The sequence below is a fragment of the Oncorhynchus tshawytscha genome, linkage group LG22 (genome assembly GCF_018296145.1).
Source record: "Oncorhynchus tshawytscha isolate Ot180627B linkage group LG22, Otsh_v2.0, whole genome shotgun sequence".
Taxonomy (NCBI): domain Eukaryota; kingdom Metazoa; phylum Chordata; class Actinopteri; order Salmoniformes; family Salmonidae; genus Oncorhynchus; species Oncorhynchus tshawytscha.
In genome coordinates this window covers 46160358-46181285 of record NC_056450.1, presented here as the reverse complement: position 1 = coordinate 46181285, position 20928 = coordinate 46160358, and the positions used below count along the sequence as shown (strand labels likewise).

General features: G+C 44.4%; 1 protein-coding gene across 1 annotated transcript; it reads right to left on the bottom strand.

Annotated features, from left to right (window-relative positions):
- Positions 1 to 185: 185 nt before the first annotated feature.
- Positions 186 to 20036, bottom strand: ndnl2 (necdin-like 2). Its single transcript, XM_024385233.2, has 10 exons — positions 19905 to 20036; positions 19583 to 19650; positions 19341 to 19460; positions 16475 to 16538; positions 12206 to 12380; positions 8269 to 8348; positions 8028 to 8070; positions 7848 to 7910; positions 5948 to 6062; positions 186 to 503 (listed from the first exon to the last, which is right to left on the bottom strand). Exons 2-10 carry the CDS (start codon positions 19637 to 19639, stop codon positions 387 to 389), a joined length of 834 nt encoding a protein of 277 aa, XP_024241001.2. The 5' UTR covers positions 19640 to 19650; positions 19905 to 20036; the 3' UTR covers positions 186 to 386.
- Between the last annotated feature and the right edge of the window lie 892 nt (positions 20037 to 20928).

Sequence of the window (20928 nt, the reverse complement as noted above, 5' to 3'; positions counted from 1 at the left end):
GATCACAACAAGGGGCAGAGGGTCAAACAGGTGTAGCGTTTTGGGGTGTACTGACTGATGTTGTATCGTGCATCTTAGTAATTAACCCCACAGCTACTAATAAACTGGGACTATGCATAACCAAGACACGACTACATTGTCTTAATGTGTGTAAAAGTAAAGAAGTAAATCCCATTGAGGGTAAATAACATTTGTATAAAATCATTTTTATTGTTGAACTTGACAAATGAAAACAATGTCACCTTAAATTAATATAACAATGACTGAATGAACCGGTGTGCGATTCTCTACTGTTATTGTTTCACTAACAGAACAGTCCAACAGAAACAGACTGGAGTAGAACACACACTAAACAAACACACAGAATGACTTCCCACAACCCCCCTCTATCTCTGGCTAACACTGGCACTCGTGTTAGCAGAGGTGACAACTGCCGGGGCAGCAGGAGGGGCGGTGGCTTCTCTGTACTGCTGAGTCCAGCTCTGAGGATCCTGTTCATGGAGCTAACAGACGGGAGAGAGGACCACCTCAGTTACACAGCTACAGTACCTAGTGAAAGTCAACACATCTTTGCAAGGTTTACATTCTGTTGCCTTAAAATGTAATTTAATCTAAAAATGAATCCCCACTGATCTACACAATCTACTCCACATTTTCAAAGTGAAAGAAATTAATTTCAGAAAATTTGTAAAATTAGAAAAGTACATTTCCTGAAGAAAATGTGGTGTGGTAGCTAGCTGTTTAATAGTGGCAGTGACTGGTTATAGTTGTGGTAGTGTCTACAGTAGTAATGGTAGTGACTGGTTATAGTTGTGGTAGTGTCTACAGTAGTAATGGTAGTGACTGGTTATAGTAGTGGTAGTGACTGGTTATAGTAGTGGTAGTGACTGGTTATAGTTATAGTAGTGGTAGTGACTGGTTATAGTTATAGTAGTGGTAGTGACTGGTTAAAGTAGTGGTTTTGACTGGTTATAGTAGTGGTAGTGACTGGTTATAGTAGTGGTAGTGACTGGTTATAGTAGTGGTAGTGACTGGTTATAGTAATGGTAGTGACTGGTTATAGTAGTGATAGTGACTGGTTATAGTAGTGGTAGTGACTGGTTATAGTTATAGTAGTGGTAGTGACTGGTTATAGTAGTGGTTTTGACTGGTTATAGTAGTGGTAGTGACTGGTTATGAGGTTATAGTTATAGTGTGTAGTGACTGGTTATAGTTATAGTAGTGGTAGTGACTGGTTATAGTAGTGGTAGTGACTGGTTATAGTAGTGGTAGTGACTGGTTATAGTTATAGTAGTGGTAGTGACTGGTTATAGTTATAGTAGTGGTAGTGACTGGTTATAGTTATAGTAGTGGTAGTGACTGTTATAGTAGTGGCTGGTTATAGTTATAGTAGTGGTAGTGACTGGTTATAGTTATAGTAGTGGTAGTGACTGGTTATAGTTATAGTAGTGGTAGTGACTGGTTATAGTTATAGTAGTGGTAGTGACTGGTTATAGTAGTGGTAGTGACTGGTTACAGTTATAGTAGTGGTAGTGACTGGTTATAGTTATAGTAGTGGTAGTGGTAGTGACTGGTTATAGTTATAGTAGTGGTAGTGGTAGTGACTGGTTATAGTTATAGTAGTGGTAGTGACTGGTTATAGTAGTGGTAGTGACTGGTTATAGTAGTGGCTGGTTATAGTAGTGGTAGTGACTGGTTATAGTAGTGGTAGTGACTGGTTATAGTAGTGGTAGTGACTGTTATAGTAGTGGTAGTGACTGTTTATAGTAGTGGCTGGTTATAGTTATAGTAGTGGTAGTGACTGGTTATGGTTATAGTAGTGGTAGTGACTGGTTATAGTAGTGGTAGTGACTGGTTATAGTAGTGGTAGTGACTGGTTATAGTAGTGGTAGTGACTGGTTATAGTAGTGGTAGTGACTGGTTATAGTAGTGGTAGTGACTGGTTATAGTGGTGGTAGTGACTGGTTATAGTGGTGGTAGTGACTGGTTATAGTGGTGGTAGTGTCTGCAGTAGTAGTGACTGGTTATAGTTATAGTAGTGACTGGTTATAGTAGTGGTAGTGACTGGTTATAGTAGTGGTAGTGTCTACAGTAGTAATGGTAGTGACTGGTTATAGTAGTGGTAGTGACTGGTTATAATAGTGGTAGTGACTGGTTATAGTAGTAGTAGTAGTAGTGTCCACAGTAGTAGTAGTGGTAGTATCTGGTTATAGTAGTAGTAGTGGTAGTGACTGGTTATAGTAGTAGTAGTGGTAGTGACTGGTTATAGTAGTGGTAGTGACTGTTATAGTAGTGGTAGTGACTGGTTATAGTAGTATGGTAGTGTCTACAGTAATAGTGGTAGTGACTACAGTAGTAGTGGTAGTGACTGGTTATAGTAGTGGTAGTGACTGGTTATAGTAGTGGTAGTGACTGGTTATAGTAGTGGTAGTGACTGGTTATAGTAGTGGTAGTGACTGGTTATAGTTGTGGTAGTGACTGGTTATAGTAGTGGTAGTGACTGGTTATAGTAGTGGTAGTGACTGGTTATAGTAGTGGTTGTGACTGGTTATAGTTATAGTAATGGTAGTGTCTACAGTAGTAGTGGTAGTGACTGGGTATGGTAGTGGTAGTGTCTACAGTAGTAGTGGTAGTGACTGGTTATAGTAGTAGTAGTAGTGTCTACAGTAGTAGTAGTGGTAGTGACTGGTTATAGTAGTAGTTGTGGTAGTGACTGGTTATAGTAGTGGTAGTGACTGGTTATAGTAGTAGTAGTGGTAGTGTCTGACAGTAGAAGTAGTGGTAGTGACTGGTTATAGTAGTGGTAGTGACTGGTTATAGTAGTGGTAGTGACTGGTTATAGTAGTGGTAGTGACTGGTTATAGTAGTGGTAGTGACTGGTTATAGTAATGGTAGTGTCTACAGTAATAGTGGTAGTGACTACAGTAGTAGTGGTAGTGACTGGTTATAGTTATAGTAGTGGTAGTGACTGGTTATAGTAGTGGTAGTGACTGGTTATAGTTGTAGTAGTGTCTACAGTAGTAGTGATAGTGTCTACAGTAGTAGTGGTAGTGACTGGTTATAGTTATAGTAGTGGTAGTGACTGGTTATAGTAGTGGTAGTGACTGTTATAGTAGTGGTAGTGACTGGTTATAGTAGTGGTAGTGACTGGTTATAGTAGTGGTAGTGACTGGTTATAGTAGTGGTAGTGACTGGTTATAGTAGTGGTAGTGTCTAACCAGTCAGTAGTTGCATGGTTGTGGAGAGTTGGTTCAGTAGTTGCATGGTTGTGGAGAGTTGGTTCAGTAGTTGCATAGTTCAGTAGTTGCGTTGTTCAGTAGTTGCATGGTTGTGGGGAGTTGGATCAGTAGCTGTGTGGTTGTGGAGAGTTGGATCAGTAGCTGTGTGGTTGTGGAGAGTTGCGGGTCAGTAGCTGTGTGGTTGTGGAGAGTTGCGGGTCAGTAGCTGTGTGGTTGTGCTCAGTAGTTGTGTGGTTGTGCTCAGTAGTTGTGTGGTTGTGCTCAGTAGTTGTGTGGTTGTGCTCAGTAGCTGTGTGGTTGTGCTCAGTAGTTGTGTGGTTGTGCTCAGTAGTTGTGTGGTTGTGCTCAGTAGTTGTGTGGTTGTGCTCAGTAGTTGTGTGGTTGTGCTCAGTAGCTGTGTGGTTGTGCTCAGTAGTTGTGTGGTTGTGCTCAGTAGTTGTGTAGTTGTGCTCAGTAGTTGTGTAGTTGTGCTCAGTAGTTGTGTAGTTGTGTGGTTGTGCTCAGCTGTGTGGTTGTGCTCAGTAGTTGTGTGGTTGTGCTCAGTAGTTGTGTGGTTGTGCTCAGTAGTTGTGTGGTTGTGCTCAGTAGCTGTGTGGTTGTGCTCAGTAGCTGTGTGGTTGTGCTCAGTAGTTGTGCTCAGTAGTGATCAGTAGCTGCATGGTTGTGGAGAGTTGCGGGTCAGGAGTTGAACAAAGTGCAATGAGAAGTTATCGGGTGAAGTATGAAGCGAGTGATCAAAGACAGTTTGGCTCTATCCAATCAGAGGGGTACAGCCCGCCCTTCTCTTTACAGACAGGCAAACTAGCCAGTTGAGTTATTTAAAACACAGAGCACGATCCTGAGGAAGACGAAGCTAGTAGGTAGAGCCCTGAACGGCCTTGAATTTTAAGCCCGAGCCCTACCCATGTCGCCGATGTTCAGGCCCAACACTATCCTGGCCTGTTTGCTTCTGCCAAATTTAAGGCAAAGCCCAGCCGAAACCAGAAATAACTTCCTCCGTTAGTAAACACATCAGCCGCTCCGTCACGCGATCTCTCCCTGGGCAGCTCGCTCCACATGGCGGCTCTCAGTGTGCGCGTTTCCACAGCAACTGTTCTGCTTGAGCTGCTCAATGACGAGACAGCGCCTACAAAGTGTTCACACCGCTTGACTTTTCCACATGTTGTTGTGTTACAGCCTGAATTTAAAATGGATTACATTGAGATGTTGTATCACTCATCTACACACCACACCCCAGAAAGTCAGTGAAATTTTATTTGTAATAATAAGAAATTAAAAGCTGAAACGTCTTGAGTCGATAAGTATTCAACCACTTTGTTATGGCAAGTCTAAATACGTTCAGAAGTAAAAATGTGCTTAACAAATAGTCACTATTATTTAACACAGAATGAGTCAATGCAACTTATTGTGCAAACATGATTAACTACCCCATCCCTGTACCCCACACATAGAATTATACTGTGTTTTTGTTACGTTAGTCTTATTCTAAAATTGATTAAATTGTTTTTTTCCCCTCTCAATCTACACATACTACCCATAATTACAAAGCAAAAACAGGTTTTTAGAAATGTAAGCTAATTTATTTAAAACATAAACAGAAATATTACATTTGCATGCTTCACAGTAGGGATGGTGCCAGGTTTCCTCCGGACGTGACACTTGGCATTCAGGCCAAAGAATTCAACTTGGATTCATCAGACCAGAGAATCTTACTTCTTATGGTCTGAGAGTCTGTAGGTGTCTTTATGCAAACTCCAAGTGGACTGTCATGTGCCTTTTACTGAGGTGTGGCTTCCGTCTGGTCACTCTACCATAAAGGCCTGATTGGTGGAGTGCTGCAGACATGATTGTCCTTCTGGAAGATTCTCCCATCTCAACAGAGGAACTCTGGAGCTCTGTCAGAGTGACCATCAGTTTCTTGGTCACCTCCCTGACCAAGGCCCTTCCCCCCGATTGCTCAGTTTGGCCGGGCGGCCAGCTCTAGGAAGAGTCTTGGTGGTTCCAAACGTCTTTAAGAATGATGGAGGCCACTGTGTTCTTGGGGATCTTCAATGCTGCAGAAATGTTTTGGTACCCTTCCCCAGATCTGTGCCAGATCTCTACAGACAATTCCTTCAACCTCATGTCTTGGTTTTTGCTCTGACATACACTGTCAACTGTGGGACCTTATATAGACAGGTGTGTGCCTTTCCAAATCAATCATGTCCAATCCAATTGAATTTACCACAGGTGGACTCCAATCAAGATGTAGAAACATCTCAAGGATGATCAATGGAAACAGGATGTACCTGAGCTCAATTGAGTCTCATAGCAAAGGGTCTGAATACTTAATAAGGTGTTTCAGTTTTTTATTTGTAATACATTTGCTAAAATTTATAAAAATCTACTTCCTATTTGTCATTGTGGGGAATTGTATGTAGATTAATTTAATCAATTTTAGAATAAGGCTGTAACGTAACAAAATGTGGAAAAGGTCAAGGGGTCTGAATACTTTCCAAGTGCACTGTATACACTGGAGTTGCTTACTAAGACAGTGAATGTTCCTGATGGGCCTAGTTACAGATTTGACTCATATCGGCTTGACAATCAAACAACAAGACCTGTAAACTGCCTTCTAGTGATGAACAACAAGGGGTGCAAGGGGTGTGTAGACTTTCACAATGCACTAAACACACACACCCCTACCCCGGAAGGCGGCAGTGTCTCACCTGTCCAATGAACTCCAGTAGTTTGACCTTTGACACCTCCATGTCTGCCCTCTGACCCCAACGGAACTCAAACTCCAACGGCTCTGTGTGTGGGATACGCACATACTCCAGGTACCTACACACACACACACAGGTTTAGTCCGTTCATTTTACGGAGAGTTGAATCAACTGACGGGTAAAAAGTATTTAGAGAAACACCAGAGGTCCAAGAACAGATCAGCACATTTTATAAAGTCACCTACTCACAGTCTCTGGTTATCATACAGATACTCACGTCACCCTGGTCACACACACCCTGTTCTCTCACACGTAGTATAACGTTTAAAATGTGGGGAGTGGAAGGAGGTGCTGACAGTGATGTGGTCTCGGTTCTCATCTTCCTACTACTGCCCTATGGTGTGGTATAGACAGGTTCTCATCTTCCTACTACTGCCCTATGGTGTGGTATAGACAGGTTCTCATCTTCCTACTACTGCCCTATGGTGTGGTATAGACAGGTTCTCATCTTACACATCTTACTACTACTGCCCTGTCCTGTGGTATAGACAGGTTCTCATCTTCCTACTACTGCCCTGTGGTGTGGTATAGACAGGTTCTCATCTTCCTACTACTGCCCTGTGGTGTGGTATAGACAGGTTCTCATCTTCCTACTACTTCCCTGTGGTGTGGTATAGACAGGTTCTCATCTTCCTACTACTGCCCTATGGTATAGACAGGTTCTCATCTTCCTACTGCTGCCCTATGGTGTGGTATAGACAGGTTCTCATCTTCCTACTACTGTCCTATGGTATAGACAGGTTCTCATTTTCCTACTACTGCCCTATGGTATAGACAGGTTCTCATCTTCCTACTGCTGCCCTATGGTATAGACAGGTTCTCATCGTCCTACTATTTCCCTGTGGTATGGACAGGTTCTCATCGTCCTACTATTTCCCTGTGGTGTGGTATAGACAGGTTCTCATCTTCCTACTACTGCCCTATGGTATAGACAGGTTCTCATCTTCCTACTACTACCCTGTGGTATAAACAGGTTCTCATCTTCCTACTACTGCCCTATGGTATAGACAGGTTCTCATCTTCCTACTACTGCCCTATGGTATAGACAGGTTCTCATCTTCCTACTACTGTCCTGTGGTGTGGTATAGACAGGTTCTCATCTTCCTACTACTGTCCTGTGGTATAGTTCTCATCTTCCTACTACTGGTATAGACAGGTTCTCATCTTCCTACTACTGCCCTATGGTATAGACAGGTTCTCATCTTCCTACTACTGTCCTACTATTTCCCTGTGGTATGGATCTTCCTACTGCTGCCCTATGGTATAGACAGGTTCTCATCGTCCTACTATTTCCCTGTGGTGTGGTATAGACAGGTTCTCATCTTCCTACTACTGCCCTGGTATAGACAGGTTCTCATCTGCCCTATGGTATAGACAGGTTCTCATCTTCCTACTGCTGCCCTATGGTAGACAGGTTCTCATCTTCCTACTACTGTCCTATGGTATAGACAGGTTCTCATCTTCCTACTACTGCCCTATGGTATAGACAGGTTCTCATCTTCCTACTACTGCCCTGTGGTATAGACAGGTTCTCATCTTCCTACTACTGCCCTGTGGTATAGACAGGTTCTCATCTTCCTACTACTGCCCTGTGGTATAGACAGGTTCTCATCTTCCTACTACTGTCCTATGGTGTGGTATAGGCAGGTTCTCATCTTCCTACTGCTGTCCTGTGGTGTGGTATAGACCATCACACAACCATCATACCCAGACAATACAACCGACCATCACACCCAGACAATACAACCAACCTCCTAGTTGTTTCACTGCAGGTGAACTGGTATATGAGTTCACAACTCATGTCTTACCAAACATTACCCATTCAGGGTCGAGAGAGACTCACCTCTGACGGACAAACTCATCAGTAACGACCTTCTTCACGTCTCCAAAAATCTCGTGTCTCTCCCTGGGTGGGTCAAAACAGTCAACACACAGATCATACTTTAATCTCACTCCACAACTGGCTAGTGATGATCAAACCTGGTGATGGGACTGTGACTGATCATCAGCCACACAGAATTACCCTTGATCAACTCTCAGCTTCTTCAGTGTGTTCCACACCATACCTACAAACACAAAGCATGAGGGAACATCTCAGTGAGGAGAAGGGGCATACACACAACACTGTGATGTTATCAATAAGTGGGGGGGGGACAGACAAGAATTGCCAAATATATGTATTTTTTTTACAAAAAAATTGAGTTGTGGCCCCCCCATTGGCTACACTGGTGTCAGAATTGGGACAAAGCCAACAGAACACTCACTCTCCTTGACCACACCCCCCTTCATGAAGACGATGCTGAGGATTACAAAGAGTAGACCTGTCTTTGGATTACTGGGACTCCTGTAAACAAACACACACACACATTGAGACTGTAGGGCTACTTAATGTTAGATCCCTCACTTCAAAGGCAGTTATAGTCAATGAACTAATCACTGATCATAATCTTGATGTGTTTGGCCTGATTGAAACATGGCTTAAGCCTGATGAATTGACTGTGTTAAATGAGGCCTCACCCCCTGGTTACACTAGTGACCATATCCCCCATGCATCCTGCAAAGGCGGAGGTGTTTCTAACATTTACGATAGCAAATTTCAATTTACAAAATAAAAACCGACATTTATGTATTTTGAGCTTCTAGTCATGAAATCTATGCAGCCTACTCATTCCCTTTTTATAGCTACTGTTTACAGGCCTCCTGGGCCATATACAGCGTTCCTCACTGAGTTCCCTGAATTCCTATCGGGCCTTGTAGTCATAGCAGATAATATTCTAAACTTTGGTGACTTTAATATTCACATGGAAAAGTCCACAGACCCACTCCAGAAGGCTTTCGGAGCCATCGTGGGTTTTGTCCAACATGTCTCTGGACCTACTCACTATCACAGTCATACTCTACTCTGTCACAGTCATACTAGTTTTGTCCAGTGGAATAAATGTTGTGGATCTTAATGTTTTTCCTCATAATCCTGGACTATCGGACCACCATTTTATTACATTTGCAATCGCAACAAATAATCTGCTCAGACCCCAACCAAGGAGCATCAAAAGTCATGCTATAAATTCTTGGACAACCCAAAGATTCCTTGATGTCCTTCCAGACTCCCTCCACCTACACAAGGACGTCAGAGTACAAACCTCAGTTAACCACCTAACTGAGGAACTCAATTTAACTTTGCGCAATACCCAAGATGCAGTCACACCCCTAAAAACAAAAAACATTTCTCATAAGAAACTAGCTCCCTGGTATACAGAAAATGGCTCCACACCACTGGAAGTCTTCCGACTAGCTTGGAAGGACGGTACCGTGCAGTACTGAAGAGCCCCTACTGCTGCTCGATCATCCTATTTTTCAAACTTATTGAGGAAAATAAGAACAATCCAAAATGTATTTTTGATACTGTCGCAAAGCTAACGAAAAACAACATTCCCCAAGAGAGGATGGCTTTCATTTCAGCAGTGATAAATTCATAAAGAAAAGATCATGATCATTAGAAAGCAAATTACGGACTCCTCTTTAAATCTGCGTATTCCTCCAAAGCTCAGTTGTCCTGAGTCTGCACAACTCTGTCAGGACCTAGGGAGACACAAGTGTTTTAGTACTATATCTCTTGACACATTGATGAAAATAATCATTGCCTCTAAACCTTCAAGCTACATACTGGACCCTATTCCAACTAAACTACTGAAAGAGCTGCTTCCTGTGCTTGGCCCTCCTATGTTGAACATAATAAACGGCTCTCTATCCACCGGATGTGTACCAAACTCACTAAAAGTGGCAGTAATAAATAAAGCCTCTTGAAAAAGCCAAACCTTGACCCAGAAAATATAAAAAACTATTGGCCTATATCAAATCTCCCATTCCTCCCTCTCAAAAAAAAATGCTGTTGCGCAGCAACTCACTGCCTTCCTGAAGACAAATAATGTATACGAAAAGCAAACAGTCTGGTTTTAGACCCCATCATAGCACTGAGACTGCACTCGTGAAGGTGGTAAATGACCTTTTAATGGTGTCAGACCGAGGCTCTGCATCTGTCCTCGTGCTCCTAGACCTTAGTGCTGCTTTTGATACCATCGATCACCACATTCTTCTGGAGAGATTGGAAACCCAAATTGGTCTACACGGACAAGTTCTGGCCTGATTAAGATCTTATCTGTCAGAAAGATATCGGTTTGTCTTCTGACAAATCAACTGTAAATTCTGGTATTCCTCAAGGCTCCATTTTAGGACCACTACGGTTTTCACTATATATTTTACCTCTTGGTGATATCATTTGGGAAACATAATGTTAACTTTCACTGCTATGAGGACGACACACAGCTGTACATTTCGATGAAACATGGTGAAGTCCCAAAATTGCCCTCCCTGGAAACCTGTGTTCCAGACATAAGGAAGTGGATGGTGAAAAATGTTCTGCTTTTAAACTCGGACAAAACAGAGATGCTAGTTTTTGGTCCCAAGAAACAAAGAGATCTGTTGTTCATCTTGATGGTTGTACAGTCGTCTCAAATAAAACCGTGAAGGACCTCGGCGTTACTCTGGACCCTGATCTCTCTTTTGACGAACATATCAAGACTGTTTCAAGGAATGCTTTTTTCCATCTACATAACATTGCAAAAAACTTTGTCCAAAAATGATGCAGAAAAATTAATCCATGCTTTTGTCACTTCTAGGTTAGTCTACTGCAATGCTCTACTTTCCACCTCCCCGGATAAAGCAATAAATAAACTTCAGTTGGTGATAAACACGGCTGCTAGAATCTTGACTAGAACCAATACATTTGATCATATTACTCCAGTTCTAGCCTCTCTACACTGGCTTCCTGTTAAGGCAAGCGTTGATTCGAAGGTTTTACTGCTAACCTACAAAGCATTACATGGGCTTGCTCTTACCTATCTTTCCGATTTGGTCCTTCCGTACATACCTACACGTACGCTACGGTCACAAGACGCAGGCCTCTTTATTGTCCCTAGAATTTCTAAGCAAACAGCTGGAGGCAGGGCTTTCTCCTATAGAGCTCCATTTTTGTATTTTTGTGTAATGGTCTGCCTACCCATGTGAGAGACGCAGACTTGGTCTCAACCTTTAAGTCTTTACTGAAGACTCATCTCTTCAGTGGGTCATATGATTGAGTGTAGTCTGGTCCAGGAGTGTGAAGGTGAACGGAAAGGCACTGGAACAATGAACCGCCCTTGCTGTCTCTGCCTGGCCAGTTCCCCTCTGGGATTCTCTGCCTCTAACCCTATTACAGGGGCTGAGTCACTGGCTTACTGGTGCTCTTTCATGCCGTCCCAAGGAGGGGTGCGTCACTTGAGTGGGTTGAGTCACTGACGTGATCTTTCTGTCGGGTTGGCACCCCCCCTTTGGTTATGCAGTGGGGGAGATCTTCGTGGGCTATACTCGGCCTTGTGTCTCAGGATGGTAAGTTGGTGGTTGAATATATCCATCTAGTGGTGTGGGGGCTGTGCTTTGGCAAAGTGTGTGGGGTTATATCCTAGCCGTTTGGCCCTGTCCGGGGGTATCGTTGGACCGGACCACACCTCCTGTCTTAGCCTCCAGTATCTATGCTGCAGTAGTTTATGTGTCGGGGGGCTAGGGTCAGTCTGTTATATGTGGAGTATTTCTCCTGTCTTATCCGGTGTCGTGAGTGAATTTAAGTATGCTCTCTCTAATTCTCTCTCTCTCTCGGAGGACCTGAGCCCTAGGACCATGCCTCAGGACTACCTGGCATGATGACTCCTTGCTGTCCCCAGTCCACCTGACCGTGCTGCTGCTCTAGTTTCAACTGTTCTGCCTGCGGCTATGGAACCGTGACCTGTTCACCGGATGTGCTACCTGTCCCAGACCTGCTGTTTTCAACTCTCTAGAGACAGCAGGAGCGGTAGAGATACTTTTAATGATCGGCTATGAAAAGCCAAATGACATTTACTCCTGAGGTGCTGACGTGCTGCACCCTCGACAACTACTGTGATTATTATTATTTGACCATGCTGGTCATTTATGAACATTTGAACATCTTGGCCATGTTCTGTTATAATCTCCACCCGGCACAGCCAGAAGAGGACTGGCCACCCCACATAGCCTGGTTCCTCTCTAGGTTTCTTCCTAGGTTTTGGCCTTTCTAGGGAGTTTTTCCTAGCCACCGTGCTTCTACATGTTGAGAGATTCTCCCTCTAGTCTTTCCACACAGTGACCTACATGTTGAGAGATTCTCCCTCTAGCTGCTCCAGTTTGTTGATGAGGATGTAGACGTGGTTCTTAGAGTCGATCTCCACCAGCTTCAGACCAAACACGGTCTCAAAAACACATCCCACCCTCTTTATAATCTCAGGGTATATGTTCCTGTACTCCTTCACAACATGTTTCACGATGTCTGGAGAGAGGGGGCGAGGTGGGGAGAATAGAGGGGAAAAGAGAGGGTACGGGAAGAGAGAGAGAAGATAAAATCAAGCTTTATTTATACAGCACATTTCAGACATGGAATGCAACACAATGTGTTTCACAGGTCAAAAACAACAAAAATGCAAAACTTAAATATTCATTACACAAACAAAGGAATACAAACTGAACGACTAAAAAGCACACGAAGTAAAATCAAGAAAAGGTGTGTTTTAAGATCTCTTTAAAATATGTCCACAGTTTCAGTCCCCCTCAGGTTATTGGCAGGCTATTCCAGAGGCTGGGGGCACAGTAACTAGAGACTGGGGGCATAGTAACTAGAGGCTGGGGGTATAGTAACTAGAGGCTGGGGGCATAGTAACTAGAGGCTGGGGGCATAGTAACTAGAGGCTGGGGGCATAGTAACTAGAGGCTGGGGGCATAGTAACTAGAGACTGGGGGCATAGTAACTAGAGACTGGGGGTATAGTAACTAGAGGCTGGGGGCATAGTAACTAGAGACTGGGGGTATAGTAACTAGAGACTGGGGGCATAGTAACTAGAGGCTGGGGGCATAGTAACTAGAGACTGGGGGCATAGTAACTAGAGACTGGGGGCATAGTAACTAGAGACTGGGGGCATAGTAACTAGAGACTGGGGGCATAGTAACTAGAGGCTGGGGGCATAGTAACTAGAGGCTGGGGGCATAGTAACTAGAGGCTGGGGGCATAGTAACTAGAGACTGGGGGCATAGTAACTAGAGACTGGGGGCATAGTAACTAGAGACTGGGGGCATAGTAACTAGAGACTGGGGGTATAGTAACTAGAGACTGGGGGCATAGTAACTAGAGGCTGGGGGCATAGTAACTAGAGACTGGGGGCATAGTAACTAGAGGCTGGGGGCATAGTAACTAGAGACTGGGGGCATAGTAACTAGAGGCTGTGTGATTCAAAATTGAGTTCAGGATCTAATATAGCATCTCGTTTTTTACCTGGTGTTTAATCTTCATTGCCCATTAAAATGTGCGGCCAGATTCTCTCTGTGCTTCGGCTCCAACAATAAGTTCCTCGGTCTTGTCTTGATTTAGTTGGAGGAAGTTGTGAGCCATCCAAGTATTTAAATCACTAATACAGTCTAATAATTTATCTGTGGAGCTAAAATCCTCTGGTGACACAGAAATGCAAAGTTCGGTATCATCTGCGTAGCAGTGAAAATCAATACTCTGCTTTCTGATAACACTGGCAAGGGGTAATGTACAGTACATTCAGAAAGTATTCAGACCCCTTAGCTTTTTCCACATTTTGTTTAGTTTCAGGCTAATTTTAAAATAGACTAAAATATCTTTTTTCCTCAATTTACACACAATACCCCATAATGACAAAGAGAAAACAGGTTTTAGCTCCACGGATAAATTATTAGACTGTATCTACTAAATCAAGACCAAGGTACTTATTGTTGGAGCCAAAGCACAGAGAGAGAATCTGTGCTCCCAAAAACCAATTTAGAACTGGCCCGGAGAGGCCAACCCACCTCTCCTGGCCCGGAGAGGCCAACCCACCTCTCCTGGCCCGGAGAGGCCAACCCACCTCTCCTGGCCCGGAGAGGCCAACCCACATCTCCTGGCCCGGAGAGGCCAACCCACATCTCCTGGCCCGGAGAGGCCAACCCACATCTCCTGGCCCGGAGAGGCCAACCCACATCTCCTGGCCCGGAGAGGCCAACCCACCTCTCCTGGCCCGGAGAGGCCAACCCACATCTCCTGGCCCGGAGAGGCCAACCCACATCTCCTGGCCCGGAGAGGCCAACCCACATCTCCTGGCCCGGAGAGGCCAACCCCACCTCTCCTGGCCCGGAGAGGCCAACCCACCTCTCCTGGCCCGGAGAGGCCAACCCACGGAGAGGCCAACCCACCTCTCCTGGCCCGGAGAGGCCAACCCACCTCTCCTGGCCCGGAGAGGCCAACCCACCTCTCCTGGCCCGGAGAGGCCAACCCACCTCTCCTGGCCCGGAGAGGCCAACCCACCTCCTGGCCTGGCCCGGAGAGGCCAACCCACCTCTCCTGGCCCGGAGACCCATCTCCTGGCCCGGAGAGGCCAACCCACATCTCCTGGCCCGGAGAGGCCAACCCACATCTCCTGGCCCGGAGAGGCCAACCCACCTCTCCTGGCCCGGAGAGGCCAACCCACATCTCCTGGCCCGGAGGGCCAACCCACATCTCCTGGCCCGGAGAGGCCAACCCACCTCTCCTGGCCCGGAGAGGCCAACCCACATCTCCTGGCCCGGAGAGGCCAGACCCCCACCTCTCCTGGCCCGGAGAGGCCAACCCACCTCTCCTGGCCCGGAGAGGCCAACCCACCTCTCCTGGCCCGGAGAGGCCAACCCACCTCTCCTGGCTCGGAGAGGCCAACCCACCTCTCCTGGCCCGGAGGCCAATCTCATTTACCACTAACTAAGACTGTCTCTGTGTTGGCTCTAGGATCATTTACCACTTTAACTAAGGCTGTCTCTGTGTTGGACCTGAAACCAGAATTTTTTTAAATACAGTTGGCACTTAAAATATTTTGCTGTTTGAAAACCAAATTCTCCAGAATTTTGCTTAAGAATGGAAGGTTGAAGATTGGCCGATAATTGGTAAGAGCTGAAGAATCTAGATTCTCTTTCTTCAGAAGGGGTTTCACCATAGCAGTTTTTAGTTCAGTGGGGAAATGCCTGTGGACAGGGAGGGCTTAACAAGCAGGGCTTAACGAGCACTTTCACATCAGATATTATATAAAAACTGTTTTGAAGAAGGTGGTGGGGATAGGACCGAGGGGGCAGGTAGAAGGCTTAAGTTGTGATATCACTTTCCCGAGCATGTCTGTGTCAACCTGGGAAAATAAATCCATAGTGCCTTTGCGTAGTAGGCTAGGGCACATATAGAACTTCTCATCAGGTCTTGCTTGACCTCTCCTGATGCCAGGATAACTCTACCTGCTCCAATGTATAGTGCCCATTGTAAAGTTTGGTGGAGGAGGAATAATGGTTCGGGCCCCTTAGTTCCAGTGAAGGGAAATCTTAATGCTACAGTATACAATAACATTCTAGACGATTCTATGCTACCAACTTTGTGGCAACAGTTTGGGAAGGCCCTTTCCTGTTTCAGCATAACAATGCCCCTGTGCACAACGCAAGGTCCATCCAGAAATGGTTTGTCGAGATCGGTGTGGAAAAACATTTGACTGGCCTGCACAGAGTCCTGACCTCAACCCCATCCAACACCTTTGGGTTGAATTTGAACGCTGACTGTGGAAAGCAAGTGGAGGCTGTTACAATAGCAAAGGGGGACCAACTCCATATTAATGCCCATGATTTTGGAATGAGATGTTGGACAAGCAGGTGTCCACATCCTGTTGGTCATGTAGTGTAGAGCCTGGACCAATCAAATCAATTTCAGTCAGGACTCTGTGCAGGCCAGTCAAATGTTTTTCCATACCGATCTCGACAAACCATTTCTGGATGGACCTTGCGTTGTGCACAGGGGCATTGTTATGCTGAAACAGGAAAGGGCCTTCCCCAAACTGTTGTCACAAATCTGCCGTTCCCTGTAGTCATCAGTGTGTTAATTTTTTAATCGTTGGGGCGGCAGGGTAGCCTAGTGGTTAGAGCGTTGGACTAGGAACCGACACGGTACAGATCTGGGTACAAATCTGCCGTTCTGCCCCTGAACAGGCAGTTAACGCACTGTTCCTAGGCCGTCATTGAAAATAAGAATTTGTTCTTAACTGTCTTGCCTAGTTAAATAAAGGTTAAATAAAAAATCTAACAGTGGGCTTAAAACATCAGACAAGCTCAGTGCATATAGTTGATTTGATTAAAACACATAGGATGTGTCTATATGGAAAAATACATATTTTAACATTTTGACCAATGGATTGGTTGAAATAACAGACTCTTGGTCGACAAAGATTTTTTTTTTTTGTCGGGGACAGCCCTAATTGAATTAGCACCTTTTCGTTGGCACGACTGGCTAAGACATTGTTTATAAAGCATAAGTAGTTGGAGCCCAGTGAGGGAGCATGAAGGAAGTTGTAGTGTTTCATCAGCTCCTACCTGCTCTGCGGATGGGGAACTTTTTCTGGTCCTTAACGAAGATGAACTGGACAACCTCAGCTGTCTAGGGAAAAAGATAGATATGAGAGAGAGATATGTGAGAGAGAGAGAGAGATGTGAGAGAGAGAGAGAGATATGTGTGTGAGAGAGAGAGATATGTGTGTGAGAGAGAGAGATATGTGAGAGAGAGAGATATGTGAGAGAGAGAGAGATATGTGTGTGAGAGAGAGATATGTGTGTGAGAGAGAGATATGTGAGAGAGAGAGATAGATATGTGTGTGAGAGAGAGAGATATGTGTGTGAGAGAGAGATATGTGAGAGAGAGAGATAGATATGTGAGAGAGAGAGATGTGTGTGAGAGAGAGAGATGTGTGAGAGAGAGATATGTGAGAGAGAGATAGATATGTGAGAGAGAGAGAGATGTGTGAGAGAGAGATATGTGAGAGAGAGAGAGATATGTGAGTGAGAGAGATATGTGAGAGAGAGATATGTGAGAGAGAGATATGTGAGAGAGAGAGATATGAGATATGTGAGATGAGAGAGAGAGATATGTGAGAGAGAGAGAGATATGTGTGTGAGAGAGAGAGAGATATGTGTGTGAGAGAGAGAGATATGTGTGTGAGAGAGAGAGATATGTGTGTGAGAGAGAGAGAGATATGTGTGTGAGAGAGAGAGAGATATGTGTGTGAGAGAGAGCGATATGTGTGTGAGAGAGAGAGATATGTGTGTGAGAGAGAGCGATATGTGTGTGAGAGAGAGAGATATGTGTGTGAGAGAGAGATATGTGTGTGAGAGAGAGATATGTGAGAGAGAGAGAGATATGTGAGAGAGAGAGATAGATATGTGAGAGAGAGATGTGTGTGAGAGAGAGATGTGTGTGAGAGAGAGATATGTGAGAGAGAGAGATAGATATGTGAGAGAGAGATGTGTGTGAGAGAGAGAGATGTGTGAGAGAGAGAGATATGTGAGAGAGAGAGATAGATATGTGAGAGAGAGAGATATGTGTGTGAGAGAGAGAGATATGTGAGAGAGAGAGATAGATATGTGAGTGAGAGAGATATGTGAGAGAGATATGTGAGAGAGAGAGATATGTGAGAGAGAGAGATATGTGAGTGAGAGAGAGATATGTGAGAGAGAGAGATAGATATGTGTGTGAGAGAGAGAGATATGTGTGTGAGAGAGAGAGATATGTGTGTGAGAGAGAGATATGTGTGTGAGAGAGAGAGATATGTGTGTGAGAGAGAGAGATATGTGTGTGAGAGAGAGAGATATGTGTGTGAGAGAGAGATATGTGTGTGAGAGAGAGAGAGATATGTGTGTGAGAGAGAGAGAGATATGTGTGTGAGAGAGAGAGATATGTGTGTGAGAGAGAGAGATATGTGTGTGAGAGAGAGAGATATGTGTGTGTGAGAGAGATATGTGTGTGAGAGAGAGCGATATGTGTGAGAGAGAGATATGTGAGTGAGAGAGAGAGATATGTGAGAGAGATATGTGTGTGAGAGAGAGAGATATGTGAGAGAGAGAGAGATATGTGTGTGAGAGAGAGAGATATGTGTGTGAGAGAGAGAGATATGTGTGTGAGAGAGAGATATGTGTGTGAGAGAGAGAGATATGTGTGTGAGAGAGAGAGATATGTGTGTGAGAGAGAGATATGTGTGAGAGAGAGATATGTGAGTGAGAGAGAGAGATATGTGAGAGAGATATGTGTGTGAGAGAGAGAGATATGTGAGAGAGAGAGAGATATGTGTGAGAGAGAGAGATATGTGTGTGAGAGAGAGAGATATGTGTGTGAGAGAGAGAGATATGTGTGTGAGAGAGAGAGATATGTGTGTGAGAGAGAGATATATGTGTGTGAGAGAGAGATATATGTGTGTGAGAGAGAGATATATGTGTGTGAGAGAGAGATATGTGTGTGAGAGAGAGATATGTGTGTGAGAGAGAGATGTGTGTGAGAGAGAGATATGTGTGAGAGAGAGATATATGTGTGTGAGAGAGAGATATATGTGTGAGAGAGAGATATATGTGTGTGAGAGAGATATATGTGTGAGAGAGAGATGTGTGAGAGAGATGTGTGAGATGTGTGTGAGAGAGAGATGTGTGTGAGAGAGAGATGTGAGAGAGAGAGATATGTGAGAGAGAGATATGTGTGTGAGAGAGAGATATGTGTGTGAGAGAGAGAGATATGTGTGTGAGAGAGAGAGATATGTGTGTGAGAGAGAGATATGTGTGTGAGAGAGAGAGATGTGTGTGAGAGAGAGATGTGTGTGAGAGAGATATGTGTGTGAGAGAGAGAGATATGTGTGTGAGAGAGAGAGATATGTGTGTGAGAGAGATATGTGTGTGAGAGAGAGATATGTGTGTGAGAGAGAGAGATATGTGTGAGAGAGAGAGAGATATGTGTGTGAGAGAGAGATATGTGAGAGAGAGAGAGAGATATGTGAGAGAGAGAGAGATATGTGAGAGAGAGAGAGATATGTGAGAGAGAGAGAGAGATGTGAGAGAGAGAGAGATATGTGAGAGAGAGAGAGATATGTGAGAGAGAGATATGTGAGAGAGAGAGAGATATGTGAGAGAGAGATATGTGAGAGAGAGATATGTGAGAGAGAGAGATATGTGAGAGAGAGAGATATGTGAGAGAGAGAGATATGTGAGAGAGAGAGAGATATGTGAGAGAGATGAGCGAGAGAGATATGAAAGAGATATGAAAGAGAGAGATATGAGAGAGAGATATGAAAGAGAGACATGAGAGAGAGAGATATGAAAGAGAGATATGAGAGAGAGATATGAAAGAGAGATATGAAAGAGAGATATGAAAGAGAGAGAGATATGAGAGAGATATGAGCGATGGAGTGTGTGTGTGTATTACCTTCAGGTCGACCTGAGCAGGTGTCAGTCTGTCCAGACCCTTCTGTACCTGCGACGTACTGGGCTGGGTGAAGGACGGGTCATCCTCATCATCACCTAGCACCGCCTCCCAACGCTGGGACTAACAGAGACAAAGACAACAGCATCATCATCATCATCAGAAAGGGATGTTTTTTTTTTTATAGATGCTGGAGAGGGGGGGATGATGTAGGTATAGATAGATGAAGTAGGTGTGTTAGTTACCCGAACTCCTTTGTTCTGGGAGCTCTGTGTGTTGGATGCTCTCTTTCTCTGAGACATCACGGCTCTGACTGGGGGACGGGACGACGACAATATCAACAACACAAGTGTAGCCCCTTCATCTTTCAACTACCGTTAGCTATTAGCGTTCTGGCTGGCGTAACGTTAGCTAGCTAGCTAGTGATGGACACGCCAAAGCCAGCAAGCTAGCTACCGAAGCAAACTAGGCAACATTAATGTAAAATAATGTATCAAAAGCAATCTAAAATGTATTTAAACCGAGAAAAGTATTAATGCTAGTAACGTTAATTAGCTATTCACTCACGAAAAGGCTGTTTAGAAACTTCTTCCGCTTCTCAAACTCCCGCTTGTCGAGACGCGTGTTGATGACGTACAATCTTCATATTTTTCTTCTTCAAAGATTCATATAAACTAAGATAGACCACAGCCTCTCGTTTCAATGGAAAATGAGTCCTAGTGGGCAGAGCCAAGCACGCGCTAGCGAGAGCCTATTGGCACGTTTTAGCCTCATCTGCATATTTTCGTTATGAAACGCCTACTCAATGCAGTGCGCCTTTGCACTCCTTCTATAAAACTTAGTCCACTCTTTTCATAACAGATTTTAGTTTTGGGAATAGAAAACTGTATTGAAATCAAATGTTTAATCGATGAGAAAATGTGCAGAATTTTGGCCAAAATCCATTTCGTTTCATCTTCTCCCAATACCGGCCAGTGGGCTTCATCTCACTTCCATATTTGGTAGTGAGTGGAAACGCCAAGCGGACGCTTCACGTTTATACATCCTGGTGAAATCTGTCTCATTGTTCTATCTGTGCTTCTTCTGTGGGTTTTATGGCAGACTACAACCCAAAAAGGTGTATTGCCGCCATCAAATGGACAGGTTGAAAAAACAAGGTAAAAAGAAAATCCATACCGGATAGGGAAAACTAACTTATTTAATTCACCCAAATGAAATTAGTACATTGACATAACCAAAACTCCCACTTATTCCTTCCTTCAAATCTCCCTTCTCAGACTCTAGGGCCTGAGAGAGTGGTACAGCTTGTGACAATACTCCATGCAAGTCCTCTGCAGAGAAATCTTTCAGCAGCTTCCACAATGATATCTATTTTCCTGGACCTCCTTTCCACTTTGGCAGTGCCGAGTGGCGCAGCGGTCTAAGGCACTGCATCTCAATGCAAGAGGCGTCACTACAGTACCTGGTTCAAATCCAGGCTGTGATTGGGAGTCCCCATAGGGCGGCGCACAATTGGCCCAGCGTTGTCCGGGTTTGGCCGGTGTAGGACGTCATTGTAAATAAGAATTTGTTCTTTCTCTACAGCATTGGT

Bases quoted from the DNA above. Each gene is read 5' to 3' on its own strand.
- ndnl2 (XM_024385233.2), bottom strand. From the start codon at position 19,639: ATGTCTCAGAGAAAGAGAGCATCCAACACACAGAGCTCCCAGAACAAA. The intron at 12,381-16,474 runs GTAGGAGCTGAT...CCCTCTCTCCAG, and splicing joins GTTCCCCATCCGCAGAGCAG to ACATCGTGAAACATGTTGTG. The intron at 8,349-12,205 runs GTAGGTCACTGT...GTTTGTTTACAG, and splicing joins GAGGGAGAATCTCTCAACAT to GAGTCCCAGTAATCCAAAGA.